Source organism: Larimichthys crocea, chromosome VIII, assembly GCF_000972845.2.
Source record: "Larimichthys crocea isolate SSNF chromosome VIII, L_crocea_2.0, whole genome shotgun sequence".
Taxonomy (NCBI): domain Eukaryota; kingdom Metazoa; phylum Chordata; class Actinopteri; family Sciaenidae; genus Larimichthys; species Larimichthys crocea.
The window spans coordinates 28,661,162-28,681,053 of record NC_040018.1 but is presented as its reverse complement, the minus strand read 5'-3'; the positions used below and the strand labels follow the sequence as shown (position 1 = coordinate 28,681,053).

Sequence of the window (19,892 nt, the reverse complement as noted above, 5' to 3'; positions counted from 1 at the left end):
TGAGTTGAATGTCAAATTTACTTTGCTTTGACTTTTATTTGTTGTTGACATGATGTTGAATGACTACGCCTTGAAAAGGTATTCATACCCCTTGAACTTTCACATTTTGGGACCCTACATCACCCTGAATGGGGTTAGTTGAGATTTTATAGGACCAACAAAAAGTGCACCATAATTGTGAAGTGGAACGAAAATGATTTAAACTAATAAACGAAAAGTGTGGTGTGCTTGTGATTCAGCCCCTTGTACCTGATACCCCTAAATACAATCCAGTGGAATCATCCCTTTAAGTCACCTAATTGTAAATTGACTCCCCTGTGTGTAATTTACTCACACACCCCGTTCTGCAAGGTGGTTTGTTAGAGAACACTAGTGAACACGCTCATGGAGACAGGGAACTCACCAGACAGGTCAGGGATAAAGTTGTGGAGAAGTTTAAAGCGGTGGTGGTTATAAAAAAAAAAAATATCCCAAGCTTTGAACATCTCAAGGACCGCTGCTGTCAATCCATCATCAAAAATGGAAAAAGTAGACCAAAACTAAACCTTTTGGCCACAATCAAAGCGCTATGTGTGGCGGAAAAGTAAACACTGCTCATCACCTGACACACCATCCCCACTGTGAAACATGGTGGTGGCAACAACATGCTGTGGGGAGCGTGAGTTGTGGGAAGATGGATGGAGCTAAATACAGGGCAATCTGGAGAAAACCTGTTGGAGGCTGCACAAGACTTGAGATGGGAAGGAGATTCATCTTCCAGCAAGACAATGACCCAAAACATGAAGCCAGAGCTACAATGGATTTAGATCAAAATATTCATGTGTGTTCGAATGGCCCAGTCAAAGTCCAGACCTAAATTTCTTGAGCATTTGTGCAGGACTTGAAAATTGCTGTTCACAAACGCTCTCCATAGAATCTGGCTGAGCTTGAGCTATTTGCAAAGACGAATGGACAAAAATTTGAGTGTCTAGGTGTGCAAAGCTTGTAGAGACATACCCCAAAAGACTTGCAGCTGTAATGCAGCAAAAGGGTGGCTCTGCAAAGTAGGATTGAGAGGCGCGCCCCCGCGTTTGGCGCGGGGCCTGAATACAAATGCATCACACATGTTTCAGATGCGTTATTTGCTTGTGAAAGATGGTGCAAGGCGCGCTGAATTAGAAAGCCTAAGAGGCTAGATTTGCCAGTCCACTTCACAAATTATGTCGGATACCTTGGTCATGCCCTTGTGTACCCTCAGCTATCACGATCGACATATCTATTTAAGTTTCGTGTTTGTATGCTCGCAAAATTTGAAAAAGTAGTCAATGTTTGGTTTCAGATTACTCTTTTTCATCCATGTGCAAATATGAGATAGACTATAATACTTTATTGAAATGCATATGTTATGGAACTGCATTCCAGCGACTCCCCCCCTCTGCTCCCGGCTTAACTGGCGCTATAAACTGGGAACAGTGATTGATAGTTTTTTTTTTTTTTTCAGCTTTGAGTAGAATATTTTCGTTCATGAGTCGGCACCCTTGGCCTCAACATCGTTGTTGGAAAAAAATAACGTTGTTTGATGGTAACATTGCAGCTCTATATTGTAACCCCTTTCATTGGGACGTACGACTCCTTAATACGGATTCGTATTTTACAATTTGCGCTATTCGTATTGGATGAGCTTGCAGCTCCTTGCGGCAAGTTAACGGTCCCTACTCATTTCATCCTCTATCTGGTCTTTTTGGGGAGCAGACATCCTCATCTCATATTATTGTTTACCCTACTCTCTCTTCGTCCCCTCTCGTTGGGCTGATCTTCTCTCGTCATTCCGTAAATTAATTACTTGAATTCTTATGGGCCATCTCTTCTTCCCCCCTCTTCAGTTCCTCACCTTTGTTACCCACCTGTCTCCAAGTGAACAAAGTGCAGTAAATTTTATTTTTCGCTTGAAGAGAGCAAAACATTCTCGGCCAGCTGTCTGTAATGTGGATGATGAACCACCCAGTGACTGCAACAAAAACTGGAACTGCAACAGAGACATCGATTGCGGCTTTTCACAATTGCTCTGTAATGACTTTGATGAATACAGCTGCAGGGAGGACATTCTCTAATTGTAACGCCTCCCCACCAACTGGACCAGTTATTGAATTTGAACTGACCCCATATACTATGGAAGACCCCTAAGAGCAAGTATCCTCTGTCCGCTCAAGACATCATCAGAAAAACCTGAGAAACAAATTCCACATTATTGGCACTGTGCAAATCCCACAAATCTATAAACCGTAACAGCCTCACTCTTGCATCGCAGTTTCCCCTTTTGCTTGCCCGCTTTATTTCAGGCGTAGCGTTGCTTGGGACCCTTTAATATTGCCTGATAGCATTTCCATGTTGCTCTTTCGCAAATCCGGAAAACGGGGCATTGCCTTTTATGTAATCGCATTTTTTTTTTAATTTTTGTCGCTTTTTATCTCCATATTCTTTTTTTTGTTATTTTTGCCGACCCGAGTTTCTAAAGTAGCATGGAGGCTTGAATGATTAATCGCCTTGTTGCGCAACGTCCTTCGTGGGTGTCTTGTTTATGAGTGAGGGTTTTTTTTCTTTTGTGTTTCCGATGGCCTCCCGTTTTTGCTGAGCCAGGCAGGTCATGACCGTGACTTGTTGCACGCCTGGTGGCCTTTACCTTCTTTCTGTTATTTGACCTTTCGCTTGTGGGACTGCGTCCCCCCCTCCGGTGGCCGTTCTGCTTTACTCCTTGTTACTTTCGTTTCCTCTTTCTTTTTCCTGAAACATACTTTTGGGTATTTCTGTCTTCGTGTGGTTTCGTTGACGTTTAATGCATGTGCACTCTCTGCCCATCGGCTTCGCCGCTGGCCCTCCGTTTCTTCTCTTCCCTCTGTTTTATCCATTCCTCTTAGTAACCGCCTCTTGTCACTTTATTTATTCGCCCCTTTCTAGTTTTCCTCTTCTGACCCCTCTAACTGTTGGCTCGCTCGGCGATTGTCCTCTTTTATCCGCTCACCCTTTCTACGTTTTGTGATGATTGGCTACCAGCTAGTGCCTCCGCTGGGCTCGTCACCTCCGTTGGCGTAGCTTCCGTTCCGCTTCCGTTCCGCGTTCGGTGTGAGTCCCGTGTAATAGTCAGTCCGGACCCAGAGCTGGAAATAACATATCACTGAGTTCAGTTTTTCAGTTTTGACCGGCGACTCTTTTGTCTGACAGTGTTTCTACCGCACTACTTAGCTAAAGGGACATCCTACCTGTCTGTGATTGGCCAGTACTCATTGCATTTGTGCGTTTGAGTTGGTTGGGTTTAGGCATGAGGACTGAGATTGGTCAAGGTGAGGGCAAGAATGTCAGCCAATCACAGGCAGGGTAGGGCGGGCCTTCACTGAATACAGCGGCAGTGACGGAGAGAAAAATATAAAGGAGTGAGGAGACAAGAGAGAGAAAAGAGGTCAAACTGTGAGTCAGTGTGCCATGGCGTGCTAAACAGAGGAAGGTTGACACTGAAAATCGACTTTTAATGCAGAAGATTGCAGCCAAGTCAGCCAATAACTCATTCAAAATCATTATTATTATTATGACAGTACTTTTTATTTGTCATTCTGAGTTTAATGTCAAATTTACTTTGCTTTGACATGATGTTGAATTGACTACGCCTTGAAAAGGTATTCATACCCCTTGAACTTTTCCACATTTTGTGACCCTACAGTCACCCTTGAATGTGTTTAGTTGAGATTTTATATTATAGACCAACAAAAAGTAGCACATAATTGTGAAATGGAACGAAAATGATTCAACATTTTAAACGAATATAAATCTGAAAAGTGTGGTGTGCATTTGTATTCAGCCCCTTGTACTCTGATACCCCAATCCAGTGAAATCAAATGCCTTTAAAAGTCACCTAATTAGTAAATTGACTCCACCTGTGTGTAATTTACTCACACACACCTGTTCTGCAAAGGTGGTTTGTTAGAGAACACTAGTGAACGACAGCATCATGGAGAACAGGGAACTCACCAGACAGGTCAGGGATAAAGTTGTGGAGAAGTTTAAAGCAGGGTTAGGTTATAAAAAAAAAATATCCCAAGCTTTGAACATCTCAAGGACCGCTGTTCAATCCATCATCCAAAAATGGAAAAAGTAGACCAAAACTAAACCTTTTGGCCAAAATACAAAGCGCTATGTGTGGCGGAAAAGTAACACTGCTCATCACCCTGAACACACCATCCCCACTGTGAAACATGGTGGTGGCAACAACATGCTGTGGGGAAGCTGAGTTGATGGGAAGATGGATGGAGCTAAATACAGGGCAATCCTGGAAGAAAACCTGTTGGAGGCTGCACAAGACTTGAGACTGGGAAGGAGATTCATCTTCCAGCAAGACAATGACCCTAAACATGAAGCCAGAGCTACAATGGTATGGTTTAGATCAAAGAATATTCATGTGTTCGAATGGCCCAGTCAAAGTCCAGACCTAAATTTCATTGAGCATCTGTGGCAGGACTTGAAAATTGCTGTTCACAAACGCTCTCCATGGAGAATCTGGCTGAGCTTGAGCTATTTTGCAAAGACGAATGGACAAAAATTTGAGTGTCTAGGTGTGCAAAGCTTGTAGAGACATACCCCAAAAGACTTGCAGCTGTAATTGCAGCAAAAGGTGGCTCTGCAAAGTATTGATGCAGGGCGGGCTGAATACAAATGCACACCACATCTTCAGATTTTTATTTGCTTTAAAATTGTGAAAACTATGTATCATTTCCCTTCCACTTCACAAATATGTGCTACTTTGTGTTGATCGATCACATACAATCTCTTTAAGTTTGTGGTTGTGAGCTGGCAAAATGTGAAAAGGTTCAAGGGGTATGAATACTTTTTCAAGGCACTGTAGACTATAATAACTTTATGAACAGATGTTCCACTGTCATCTGTCACTCTTCAGCGCTGTGCCAAGGTGTCTACACTGGAAAGTGAAAGTTTTTTTAAATTTTTATTTCCGCCTTGAGTAAAATATTTCGGTTCATTGTGGCACCCTTGGTAATTTATGGAAAACACTACAGTGATGTGATGGTAACATTATTCATCTTGGTCGTCACGCTTCTACGCTGGACTACACTTTTGTAAAGGCTGCTGCTGCAGGGCGGCATGACAGCTAATCCAAATGTGGAGCCGAAACATCTCGATCACGCCCGTTGGCTGATGCATTTTAAACTTAAATATGGCAGTACTACTGTCTCCAAGTGAACAAAGTGCAGCTAACATTTTCTTCTTCAGGCTGAGAGGAGAAACATTCTCCGGAGTCTGAATGTGATGAGAACACAGTTACTGCAAAAAAACCTGGCACTGCAACAGAGAGATCGATTTTGTTTTCCAATCTGCTCTGTAATGACTTTGCTGAATACAGTGCAGGAGGGACATTCTTCATTGTAAAGCCTCCAACTGACAGTATATTGATATTTGAACTGTATATACTATGGAAGAAAGAGCAGTAAGCATAAAGACAAACTAGAAACACATTCCACATTATTGTGATGGATAACAAACTATCAAACTCTGCAAGCAGGCATGCAGTGTGTTCCAGGGCTGCTTCTTTGGCTCCCTTAATCACATGTGAAACAGTAAAGTTGAGGATTAACGCTGTTAATTTGTTCGCTTAAAACGAGAGACACGAATACATAAAGATGATGGATGCAATGATTCATCGCATGTGAAGTCTCTCTGGGTCTTGTTTATGAGTGAGGGTGTGATGGAGTCTGATGCAGACAGGCAGGTCCATGACTGTTGTGTGGGCATTAACCCAGTATGAAAAGCTGTGGGATGTGTCAGCGGTGGGTGCACTAATTGTTAATTAGTCTAATCTTTCTTTTTACTTGAAAATTAATTTTGGGGGGTAGAGGGGTACGTAAAGAGTGCACTCCACTGACAAGGCTGCAGCTGGAAATACGTTTCCTCCATGTTATCCATCTATTATGGTACATGAACTGTACTTATATAGCACCTTTCTAGTCTTCTGACCACTCAAAGTACTTTTTTAAATTTTTTTTACACTTATTCACACATTGATGATTGGCTACCATGCAGCTGGGACCAGTCATACACATTCACACACCATTGGTTTGGGTTCAGTATCTTGCCCAAGGACACTTCAACATGCAAACTGGAGGAGGCGGGGATTGAACCAGCAATCATCTGATGAGCGGACGATCAGCTCTACCTCCTGAGCTACAACTGCAATAATGCCATCCATCCATCCATCCATCCATCCATCCATCCAACAAACTAATGGTTCTGTTCCATTTCCACAGCAGCACCCCAACTCTGTTTGACCTGAATGGAACGAAACCTTAATTTACACAATTTAATGTCAAAATGGCTGCAGTCTCTTGTCCTTTTAGAGGGTTTCAGTTGGGTAGACATTATGAGAGGCGGGGCCAAAGCAAATTCGTTTTATTTCAGAGTAAACTGCTGGAGCCAGGGTTAAGAATCAGATTTCCTGCCAGTGTTGCATGTCAATTCTTCTGTAGATGCCCAACTTTCTGACTTGACTTCATTTTCTTATATTATCCCATACAACAGTTTAAGACAGCTACTCATACATAGATTACACATACACACACCCACCTAACATGAAAAAATACAAACAAAATGAAATATCCATCCATCCGTTATCTGTAACCGCTTGTCCTCTCGCTGACTTTGGTCCACCCTGGACAAGTTTGTTTGTTGTTGTTTCTTTGCGTTCTCTTTGTAATGTAAGTTCCTGTATCCACATTCACAGTGAGTATGTCCATACTCACCCAGCACAGTGCAATAACCCTTTTTTAGAGACCTGTTTCTTCCACGTATTGTCCATTCTGTCCTTGACTCTCATTCACTGTTACAGGGACAAGTGGGACTTGGCATATTTCTCCAACATTGTCTTTAGATGCCGGTCTCACCTTAGGTCAGTGTACTACATTTGGTGAGCTGAGCTTTATTTACACTCATGTGGTGTCCACACGGGCAGCAGTTTGTCTCAGTGCTGGGTGATGAAGAGAAGCTAGCGGTAGCAGCAAGTATGTTTTAAATGTGCATGTACCAGATTTCTGTTTACGAATGTATCTCTTTGCAGCACAAGTCGCCTTATGTTGTTTTAATAAATAACTCAATCAGACAGTCAAAGTGTCATTAACACTCTAATACTGAAGTCAGAACTGAACTGCATCCTCTGCATCGTGTCATGACGTGTTCTCAGTGAATCTCTCGTGTGTGGGTGTTCAGTTTGATTTCCATGCAGGAGTAAGCTCCACCACTAACGTCTTTGTCTCTACTATAGAGAGATGACCACAGAGTGCAAACACATTAACTGTGCACCCAGTACCCTGAGGCAGAGTCAGCTGACAGGACAGCTGGCGGTTACTGTAGCAACAAGTACGGTTCAGTTTTATGAATAATTTTTCACAGAGAAAAATATTTTAAAAATATATATATATTATCAATGAGCCTCATTGTACAGTATGTGTCTTTGACTCATCAGGGTTGTGTTGAACACATTTATATTATATATATTATATATAGTACTTTATCTCATAGACTCAAACTGTTTAATATTTGGGAGTGAAATAGATTTTCCAGCACAACTGCAGCACACGTGGGTCAGAAATGATCATACATTTCAGAGACTGGAGATCTCCTCCTCATGACGCACTGACAGTTTGGCATCACCTGTATCATCAATCATCAGTTCTCCTTTGAGGTAAACGTGTCATTGAAATACAAGCGGTTTTAATCTACTGCCAAGAGCACACGGTGTCACTTCAAGTTGAATTCACTTTTAATTTTTCCTGCGGTCATCATGTTTTCTGTGCATAACAGTAAAAAAGTGGATTCGTCAGCACAATGATCCATACATTAACCATCTGTGCGGATGTAGCAGATACCTGCTGCCTTCAGATGACCATAAAGAGAGTCAGCAGAGTAAAGGAAAGGCCATCAGGACAGTGGATGACAGATGCTGGTAAGACACTCTCATTAATTCCTTTTCTGGCTGGCATCATTGTGTGGTCACACATCAGCTGGTTGAGGATTGTAAAATAAAAGTGGAAAGATGAATGTGTGACGAGAGGTTTATACCAGGGGTCTCCAAACTACGGCCCGCGGGCCACATCCGGCCCGCCTAAACAATTGGAGTGGCCCACTTAACGATCCCAAACAATCCCTCTAAACATGGCCTATTTTTCAAAATTGCATTTTCCTATTATAAAATATCCACACTTAATGATTAAGCTTGGCATTCTAATTAAAATCTACCTTATTTATGAACTATTGTACTATGTACTAGCTAATTTTCATCCCCTCACACAATGGTATATTCCGACGTGACTTTGCTCGTGATCAACTTCCGCGCAGTCTGCCCGGGGGATTCAACTCGGCGGGTCAGGGACGGCCACATGGTGTGGGAGGATCCCCTCGTGGGACCGCTCGGGGGTGAAGGTGGCTCACGGCTCCGACCGTGAGCTTTGCAGCGCCCTCCTGCCCGGACCTCGCCGCTTCCCGGGGCCGTGGACTTAGTGCTCACTGCGCCCTCTCCGTGACTGTCGAATCGCAACTTATCGCAACTTTCACTTCCTCCCGCAACAAAATCGCAACAAAAATGTAAAAAGCACCGCAACTTTCACCGCAATTTTTTTGAAAACCTCATACAACATCAGGGATTTTAGGCCGCAACTATTTCAAAAAAGGCCGTGAAATCCTGGTTTGACTGATATCATTTACGGTTATAGACTGACCCCCATCATAGAAAGGCAAGTTGATGTGGCCCGCACCGAAAAAAGTTTGGGGACCCCTGATACTATTATGCCTTCACCAAATAAATTAATTTAAAAATGAAAAAACACAAGAGCACTGAGTGGTGAACCTGTTCTGAACAAACAAACTAACCTCACAACATACACCAACACCGTACAGCAGACCCTAATTCTTGATAAGAGCTTATAAAGGTGACATTAAGAGCGTGTGAGCAGAGATCTTGAATAATGAAAACAGTTACAACCTGCGTGGCTGTGAAGTGAACATGGAAGTATCAAAAACTGCAGTTCCTCAAACATCTACTTGAAATAAACATGTTTACAGCCTGGTACAAAAAACAGTTTTGCTCTCTATAGATGATTTCCCCTGAGGGTGAATTTATAATAGGACACCTCTTCTCCAACATAACGTTCACTATCACGCATCACTCTGTACACTGTGCAAATACCTTTTCCTTCTATTTATTCACACTGTACAATTACCTCCTGTTGTATTGTCTGTAAAATCTGAATCATCTTTTGTGGCAATATTTCCTGTCACATATACACAAAAACATACATGTGCAACTTAGTATAATGCTACACACACGTGTGTATTCAGCAGAAATATTTCCCTCAAATCAACTTGGAAGGTGTATATACTTATTTATTTTTTCTACTTCTAGTAGATTTTTCCTATTTACCTGTATTAATGAAAAAAACTTTTATATTCACCATGTGTACTGTGGGTTGTATAATTCCCAATGTGGGATCAATAAAGTTTTATCTTATATTACTGCTTAAAGTTATTCAGAATTAACAGCGAGGCTGCTTTGATTGACAGGTGGGTGTCATCATAGGTGGCTTATTTGAGCAGCCAGGCTTCATTCGGAGTGCCTCAGCTCACCCACACTCCATGTCATTGCCCATTTTTGGATTAGTGGGAGGCGGAGAAGGCAGGATAGCCAACATGGCACCGCTTTAGAGCCTTCAGAAAACCTCTGAGGGACGTCATGGAGAGACTATGTCCAGGATTTATACAGTCTATGATGATGTTTTATGTGTGCTGTGCAGAATTTGATACTCATGTAGCTTAGATATGATAGTGGATGTGGAAAGTACATCCCAGTGGCATGCTTTGTTTTTTAAACACAGTTGAGAGAATCCAATAACAGATTGTATATAATTACAGAAGGTTACTGCCAATTGACATCACCACCAAAGCTCTTTCACTCTCTGTTATCTGTCTGCTCTCTCTCCCAACAACTATCCTGAGTCTTGAGGAGGGGCAGCGAGCCGGGGTTAATCACTGTCCCTTCAAGTTGATCACCAGAGAATTAGAAATCCATCTAATTAGAAATCACTTTGAAGACCTGCCAGGTTTCCGTGTTGGCTTCTGTGGAGCTGAATTTGTCTCTGGCTGTAAGAAATCTGTCGGTTACATCATGAGTGAAGAGCTCTCTCCACCCAGCTACATATTACACATGTCCCTACCTGAGAGACAGTATGTGCATGTACAGGTGTATAAGACAGGTGTGTGTGTGTGTGTGGTTGATCGATTGTTGATCGATACCTGACTCTGTTGGGGTGGAGGTTCTCTATCATATTGAGGACTTACATTTTAGTCATTTTAGCTGATGCTTTTTATTCAAAGCAACTTACAGGGAGCAATTTAGGGTTCAGTATCTTGCCTAAGGTCACTTGGACATGAACACTGGAGGAGCCGGGAATCGAACCATCTGATTAGTGCACTGCAGCTAGCACTCTGACACTGTTACCTTCCAGTGAACATGGTTGGACCTGGGACCAAAATACGAAATCCGAAACCAACAGTGGCAAGTCAGAGGTGCTTTCCTTGCCAGGTTTGGCTTCTGGCACAACAGGGCTGAGTCAGTTCGGTTAGTTACATGGCTGACTGAGCTAACAGCAGTTTGTTGTTCTTTATTTCAGGAAAGACATCAGAGGGAAAAGCAACAAATGTTATTCTGTATAAAATACCTGGAAATACTGAAAACATGACTTTGTGTCAGTGTCGGTCCAGATACTGGAGGACAGAGGACTGACGTGATAAGAACACTTAAACATCAGTTGTGACTTCATGTGGACTTTAAGTTGGCTGCACCCTTTATTAATATTTCTCTGGCTGCACTGCACAGCCAGCATCTGTATGCTTCTATTGCTCCACTACTTATCTATGCAAGGAAACACAACATTGCATTCTAGTTAAATCCTCTTTCTCTTTGGATTTTTAACCTAAAAATGCCCAAACTGACTAATTGTGTAAGTGCAATGACCAGATCAAAGTGGTGGTGATGGGAGTTTTGCATAGCCAGTCCATCTTCACGGTTAGTTTTAGCAGCTTAACAAGGCTGGCTTGTTTGTGTCAAACCAATCACAATTGGCTTGGGTGGTGTGAAGCCCATAGTGCAATAGTGTCCCTGCAAAATGATGTCAGGGTGGAATCTTCCAACGGATTATACCCACAGACTCCTGTGAGCCAGATGATTGGTGCACGGACACAACCCCGAGCGCAAAGAGCAAAAGATCTGAGTGGAAGTAAAATATAAATCAGAAGGTGTGGTGGTTAATAAATACACTCCAAGACATTAATGGTCTCATCGCTCTGAAAGACCTTTGCCAATCACAGTGAAGCATGACAGCACCAGCTCTAAAAAAAAAAGCTTCTCCAGGAAATCAGGTTTCTGGACGGTGCAGAGTGGCAACACTGAACACAGCACCGCAGATCTGCAGCCAGAGGCAGATGGTGTTGCTTTTTAATAGTTAATTAGCACAATGATGGCTGCAGGGATTTAATGAACTGAAGGGGAACCTTTTCATTTATTAAGCAGCTGTGGACAACAGACAGATTTTTTCCATTTAGAGATAAATGCAGACCGATTTACTGATCTTCCAGCTTTGACCACATGAAATGCCACTTTTTTTAATGCTTATTTCTAGAGTTCAGATCAATTTATTTGTTTTGAGGTTAATAGGTTTTAACCATTATTGTACTTCCGCTGCATTTGTTCGGTGTTTGAAGTTTCAACATCAGAAAAATAGCACACAGTCGGAGTGTTGCCTGCAGTGGTTGTTGTGTCGTCATGGACATGGCGTATTGTGCGATTGATTTACATGTCTTGTTGTTTGGACTGCTGCACTGTCCTTGGTGCTGAATGTTCTGTTTTCGTCGCATGATTCACTGCTTCCTCGTGAGACTTGTCACTCTCCATGATGGAGGACTGTCTACGTATGATGGGGGAAAATACTGCAGCAGTGCTGCTGTTAAAAATGATTGTTACGGTTCTAATAAAACGACAGACCAGATGCAGAAAGGCTCTCCTGTAAGTTGATATTTTGATTTAATTTGATATCAAACGGGAGTAAAAGCAGAAACACAGATTTAAAAAAAACGTCTAAAAGCCTTCGTCAGTATATATGCTAAGTAAAAGTTCTTTAAGGGCATTTGAAGAAGGTGTTATGAGGCTCAGATGCATCTCAGCTACAGGCTTGTCAGGCAGAGGAATTGATTTCTGAGTCACTTGTGCCTCTGAAGGCCTTACAGTGACCATCAATAATGCACCTCTGCGCTGGTGCCAAAGCTTAACAGGGTCCCTGCAGTCACACGAAAACCACACAGATACACACATGTAAGGAGAGAAGCTCTGCAAAGCCCCACAGGTCACGCATGACAATCAATACTGGAGCGGGGTTTACATTAGTGTGTGTGGGTATGTGGAGAAGCGATACGCCGCTTAATAAAACATGGGAAAATTGACAACGACAATTTGTGGCATCAAACCATTAACTCAGTTTTCCGGTTCTCGAAGGTGACTGAGCGAGCCAATTTTAATCTTGAGGACTAAATCAGAAATCCTGGAAGTGTCTCCATCAGCGCTGAAACGTTCTCAACATTAAATCGAGCACGCCCAGCTGCCTCGCTCAGCTGACTCATTGTGCTTCAGGATATTTTGAGCGACGACAAAGCACAGTGGGCTTGGAGACGGACTGTAAAGTGTTTCTGCTCTCAGGAATCTCCCAGATGAATCCTTACTGTTAGTAGCACTATTTATTACAGTAGTTCTTTCCCGCTTGACACATTTATATATTTACACAGCGATGTGAGATTAACCAGCTGCATTAATCTACTGCTCACCAGTTCACATCACTGATTTAAAGCCATCGTTGTGCCTCATAATCATCATCTCATAATGAACAATGTTCATTAGCATTATGAATACATTATAATTCACTGTAAATGTCCCCATAATGCACTATGGATGTAGTCTTCAAAGACAAAACTGTATAATCCCTGTCAAGAGAAGAGAAGTCACCACAACAGTCAGCGGTAAATATTATTAGAATACCGACAGTTGTGTTCAAAATAATAACGGTATTTAATAATCCTTGTAATAGCTTTTATAGCCATACAGGCAAATTCACTGGGAACACTGAACATTCTACTCCAAATCAAAACATGAAGACAAAATGATCAAATTTCTTATTATTTAACAGAAAGTGAAGAAAAGGGAACACTAGGCTGTAATATTACCTGTTTTAAGGGCATATCCTCTTTGGCATAACTCAACATGACCTCTTCAAGTATTTTGATGTATTCAAACTGATCCGTGATCCGTGGTATGCGATAAACAGGCCCGACACCATAGTATGAGAAACATCCCCACATCATGATGTTTGCACCACCATGCTTCACTGTCTTCACAGCGTACTGTGGCATGAATTTGGTGTCTGACAAACTGTCTGCGGCCCCTTGACCCAAAAAGAACGATCTTGCTTTCATCAGTTGTGCCATTTCTCTTTAGGCCAGTTAATGTGTTCTTTGGCAAATCATAACCTCTTCAGCACATGTTGTTTTTGCAACTTTGCGGGGGCTTCTTGCTGATAGCTTAGCTTCATATCTTTTAATTGTTAAAGTACTCACGGGTTACTTTAGACCAGGGGTACCCAAACTTTTTTCGGTGCGGGCCACATCAACTTGCCTTTCTGTGATGGGGGGCCGGGTCAGTCTATAACAGAAATGATATCAGTCCCACCAGGATTTCGCGGCCTTTTTTGAAATAGTTGCGGCCTAAAATCCCTGATGTTGCATGAGGTTTTAAAAAAAATTGCGCTGAATGTTGCGGTGCTTTTTACATTTTTGTTGCGATTTTGTTGCGGGAGGAAGTGAACGTTGCGATAAATTGCGATTCGACAGTCGCGGGGAGGGCACAGCGAGCACTAAGTCCACGGCCCCCGGGAAGTGGCGAGGTCCGGGCAGGAGGGCGCTGTACAGCTCGCGGCCGGAGCCGTGAGCCACCTTCGCCCCCGAGCCTTTCCAAGCCGACCCACAGCCGGTCGCGGCGCACCGCTGCGAAGGAAATGTGCCGCGGAGGCCAGCCAGCACCGGGGAGAGGTCCCACGAGGGGATCCTCCCGCACCGTGCGGCCGTCCCTGACCCGCCGAGTTGAATCCCCCGGGCAGACTGCGCGGAAGTTGATCACGAGCAAAGTCATGTCGGAATATACCATTGTGTGAGGGGATGAAAATTAGCTAGTACTGTAAATAGTTTGTAAATAAGGTAGATTTTAATTAGAATGCCAAGCTTAATCATTAAGTGTGGATATTTTATAATAGGAAAATGCAATTTTGAAAAATAGGCCATGTTTAGAGGGATTGTTTGGGATCGTTAAGTGGGCCACTCCAATTGTTTAGTCGGGCCGGATGTGGCCCGCGGGCTGTAGTTTGGAGACCCCTGCTTCAGACCTTCTTTGACATTTTGGCTATTCGTCAATCCGTTCGAATGGTAGTTTATTTGATTTGATTTGGTTTGATTTAGTTCTGGTTTTGGTCGCTATTTTAAAGCATTTGAGATCATTTTAGCTGAGCAGCCATTCATTTTCTGCATCTGTTTTTTCACAGAATGAATGACCTCACTAACTGAGCTCCACACTGCTATTATTTTGAACAGCCTATTATTCCTTTTCCTTCGCTTTCATGTTTTGATTTGGAATAGAATGTGCAATGCTTTTCTGTGTGTGGAAATAAAAGCTATTATAAGGATTTTGGGCTTTGCTCACACTAAACACACTGCTATTATTTTGATCACAGCTGTATGTAGTTACAGAACAACTATTCGTTCACTCCCCTACACCCTCCTGTGATTGTGCTGGGAGTCTGCAGAGTCCAGTACCTGCAGGTCCAGAGCTGTGAGCTGCTTTCCTCCCTTCTCTCCTGAGTTGCGTTTGTACTCCTCGATGGTCCAGGACGGCTGACCTCGCTTGCCATCAGACAGGCTGGTGAGTCTCAGGTCGGTGTACAGTGGACTGCCTTTCACATGGGCCTTAACGGTGGGGGTGAAGGGGTGTGGCGAGAAGACCTGTTCGACCAGGTAGGACTCCTTCGGCGGTTTAGGGGGGCGATGGGCCTGGGGGAGCTCGTACTGACGCTCTCGCTCTGCCTGGAAATGGAGAGAGAACAGAAAGGTTTCTAGCAGTGCGCTCTGTTCAACCTGCTTTAGAAAGGCAATTTAGTTGTTTGCTTTATTTTGAGGCCAGATTTCTCATTCCAGATCAGGGCCTGGTCTCTGAGACGTTTTATACTTTCTGCATCTGTATGTACTCTGTGTATCAGCTGTATCTCTTTGTTAAACTGGCTGTGAAAACAGATCTCCGTCTAAGACTGGGTCTAAATCTGAATGTAACACGACAACCACAGGACGCATTACAGAGCAGAGGGTTTATTTTTACATTTTTAATATCATCACACCGCTGATGTAAATACCTGGGGAGACACAGTAAATTGCTGCGGTGCAGATTTGTGAGGTGAATGGAGGCAGTCTGCTACCTAAAGCCGGCCTGCTATGATTAACGTATGAAGCACTCACTGACACATGCCATCATCATCCTTGCTGATGTCAGCAAATGTGCCAGGTAATATGCTTAATGGATATTAAAGATTAAAAAGAAAAAAAAAATCTGTGTTTGACATGAGATGGGTCAGTCAGAGGCGACAGGTAAAGCTGATTATAATATCAAAGGGGAAGGTTTTACAATATCTGACAACCCCGCACCACTTGATTTTCAAATGAGGATTCCAATTTCACTATTATGAACAGTTAAAATGTCTGTTTTGTAACTATAAGCGTCAGGAAAGAGACAAAATGTCAAGCTTTATTTTCACTGCGGATGAAAGAACCTAACAGAGTGAAAACAACGTCACACGAGTAGATTACAAACAAAGTCAATGCAAAGACACAAAAACAGATGAATTCTGTTCTAATCCAGTAATGTCACATGATTTCTGTCACATGATCGACAGGAATTGGGTGAACTGGTGAAAAACTGTTTGAACCTCTAACTCCACATTTCAGTAATATAAACATATTTAATGTGTCATGACCTGGCTCTGAGAGTCATGGCAAAAAGGGAGTTCACACCATGTACGTTTGTTTAAACAATACTTTATTAAATCAAATTAAACAATCATAACGGATTTAAAGTTATGGAGTGTGTAGAAGCAGTGGTGTAGGGTGTGCATGAGTGACAACTGCGAGTGTGCATGTGTTGGTAATGTGGAACAAAAGCAAAGGACGACCAAAAATGACAAACTGAACTAAACCAAACCAAACCAAACCAAACCTGACTAGGGACAGAAGAGCCCAGAACAGGGCCCAGCCAGAGAGAGATCAGAGAAAGAGAATGAATACCAGCCTGCAGTGGCATAAACACTCTAACCCAAATAATTAATGGAAAACACCTGCAAACAGAAACCACACCCAGAGAAGAGGAGGAGAAAGAAAGAGACCACACCCAGAGAGGAGGAGGAAGGAACACACTCAGGATGCCACATAGGGCATCACAAATGTATGAAAGAAATCTTTTACACGAAAAAAAAAAATCAGTCCTAATTATTCCATTTAAAGCATACACTAAAAATAAACATAATTTATTCATGATTCTGTTTTGCACATGTTTAAATCTTGTTAAATCCTTTCAAACTTGAAGGTGACACGTGACCTCGTGCAACCTAAGGATAGAAAATTCCATAACACGGTGTTTTGGCCCGCTTGTCACGATTTGGACAATGTGATTTGAAGCTAAACACAGTTTCTTTAACAACATTGTGAAACACACTAGTTGCTTCGATAATGTACCCCTGACTTTGGCTTTAAAACATCAAATGATGATGACAGACGTATCTAATGTGTCCACAGTTCCAGTCGATGTGCTTAAGGGATGATAGTTGCCTATGAATCAACGGGTGGATTGCCAGAGTTTGCAGAAATGATTCAGATGTGTGTAATAACTGAGAGGTTGTTCCTCATTGTGAAAGTTCTGTGTGGGTGGTACAGTGAACACTACAGAGCCTCTGAGCTAAGCTTGTCACCATCCAAAGAAATAAAACTTGCAGTCACCAATCCACTGGCCTGGTACATGGTTGGCTCAAGCCGTATGGTGACCTTAAAAAGGCATATCATCATAAAAGGTTTGTTAAATGTGTTTTGTTTTGCACATACATGTAATATTTTGAAAGTAGGTGGTGACGGGATACAAAAGCATTTAACGAGAATGCTGTTCATGCATGAAGTTCATGCTGTTACTCTGCCTGTTACAGTTTTGAGTTAGTTTCTGTTTCCTGTTATTTTGTTGTTGCACCCTGTCTGTGTCTTGTCTGGATTCTACTTCCTGTCTTGTTTCCCAACTTTTTGGATTTTGCAGCAGCCGCTGATTTGTTTCACCGGTCCCTGGTTATTCCTGCATGTCTGTTCCTGTGTTTCTCTCGTTTCCTTGTCTAGCCGTTGTCTGTGTAAGTCTTGTTTCTCAGTGTTCTCTTCGTCTCTGACTCCCTACTGTTTCCTGTTTCCCGGTTTTGTATCTGTTCTGTTTTTGACCCTGCCTTTGCTTTTGTCCTTTTGGATTATTTGCCTGTTTACCCTGCCTTTGCTTTTGTCCTTTTGGATTATTTGCCTGTTTTTTGTCTTTTGTTTGTGTTTTTTGCCTGGTTTTGCCACATTTGAGTCCTTTCCTGAACCCCTAACCCTCCCTCGTGACACTGCCTGTGTCATCATACCTATTTCCTCCCCACACCTGGGTGTATTTGTTGTGCTGTCCTGCGTACGGGGGTCTCTCAAATCTATTTCTTCTAACCATTACTAGTCCTGCTATGTTGCATGTCATATGTATGTCACTTGTGGGTCACATTCTTGGATTTTCATTTTTAGCCACCATTGTCTAGTTTCCAAGTTGAACTTAAATCTGTTAAATTTGGATTTTATCATCTAATTGTCTGGGCTAGAATCAATTCTCTGGTTGCAGGTTATGTAAGTAATTTGATAATGAGAATCCTGCTACATCAATAATTGTCTTCACACACAAAAGAACGTTTGTTTATGAGGTACAAAGACAGTATCGACTTGCCTCTAACTTCAGACTTCAGTTTATGGATGCACGATTTGGGAATGAGTTTGTGAATCTCACTTCAATGGATGAGGTACAGGACAGTGGGACAATCAAAGGTTCCTATCAATCAATGGTTTCTACGACAGATGCTTCAGCTCCCCAGTGTGCTAATAAGCCTTCTACATTAGCTGCTGCTCTATGCCGTGACTCACTTGATGAAGCTTCCTCCCTGTCCTGTGGGTGTGTTGACACTGACGTACTCTCTTCTCGAGTACACGGTGAGTACAAAGATCAGTATGTCCAGATTTTATCTTTGATATTTTGTCCAAGCTCTAAAACGTGCACTTTTGAGATTACATTAAAGTCAATCAGACTCAGAGGTCAATATGGTAGTGATCTTAACAGTACCAAAATGGGTCAGTGTGTCAGGCAAGTCAGTTAAGTGATTTACTATTTAAAGGTACACTGGCTGAGCTGAAATTATTAAATTATTTCTGTGTTCTCATATTTTATACATTAAATTATTAAATGAATATCCGATTAAGCAGTCATTGTAATTGTTAGTTGTAGCCCCACATTATGATATGCTATTTAGAAGACAAAGGATGATTAAATTCATGTACATTCCATCAAGTCCTCAAATCTTACACAAAATAAAGGAAACATTAAGAGTGCTTAAATAACACCTAAATTCATTATAGGGCGCAGTGTGATTAGTCGTTAAAATGTGTAGACTCCCAAATGCTGTGAAAATATATAAAATGTTCTCGCAAGGACACTCACTAGGTGACGAAGCCCTCCTCCGAGGATTTATTGAGGACGCCACAGTAGGAATCTACATGTCCAAATCAACAGATGCCTGTGAGACACGAGGCGACATTGGGATTGTTCCACATTGTGATGCAGAACTTGAAAAAAACGTTGCATTAGCTGCTGCCCTGTTGTTTGGCCTAATGTACACCATAAATCTGGACTACCCTCCTGAAGTCATTCACCTTTTGAAGTACTTCAGAAGGTTGTCATGGAGCCGGAAGGCAACACTCTACGCAAGAAAGCGCCTTAAAAACAGACTTGTATCAGTGAACTGTTTTGGCTTGATGACTCTGAAATTCCTTTTTCCTTCTGTGATTGGACATTTTTGGTCCATGTTTGTTCATATTTTTGGCGCATTTAACAACAAATGCCCATCACTGGATTTTTTTTCAACCTTAGACAGGTTGTATCTGAAGTGGGTAATATTTATTTATCTGCTTTGCTTGTTAACTTTTACATATTTTACCTCCTGCTTCCATGTAAGACATTTTGCATCCAGTGATGTGATTTGAAGTACATAAGAACAATTTATACTTAAATTAATTAATTATCCCAGTGGATTATCGGGATATGTAATAATAGACGAAATCCGAGATCTGGTCGTATTTTGGTTTTCTAGAGAATGCAGATATTTATTATTTCAATGTATGTGTTTTTTGGACATTTGTAAAGCAATTAAGAATATCGCCATAATATCGTTAACCGCGATACTATGATTTTGTCACTATAATCGAGAGGTCAAATTTTCCATATCGCACCGATTTTTATTTTAGGTTCCAGCAGTTAAGGATGTTTTTGTCCTTACACGTTCATAATGTTAGAAATTGATTTGAAAGGTGCCTTTTCAAATGTTTGTGTATATATGCACTGTTAGTTTAAAATAAAAGTATGCAACCTTAACATGCACACTCAGTGTACTTGGCAAGTGGTTGAACCGACA

At 42.0% G+C, this 19,892-nt stretch overlaps 1 protein-coding gene across 3 annotated transcripts in view; it reads right to left on the bottom strand.

The window, feature by feature from the left end:
- Positions 1-19,892, bottom strand: part of minar1 (membrane integral NOTCH2 associated receptor 1) — a 47,156-nt gene that overhangs the window by 4,526 nt on the left and 22,738 nt on the right. For all 3 annotated transcript variants that reach the window (XM_019257147.2, XM_019257149.2, XM_019257150.2), the window contains one exon: positions 14,932-15,198. In XM_019257147.2, the coding sequence (XP_019112692.2) occupies positions 14,932-15,198 (267 nt within the window). The remainder of the gene's footprint in view (positions 1-14,931; positions 15,199-19,892) is intronic.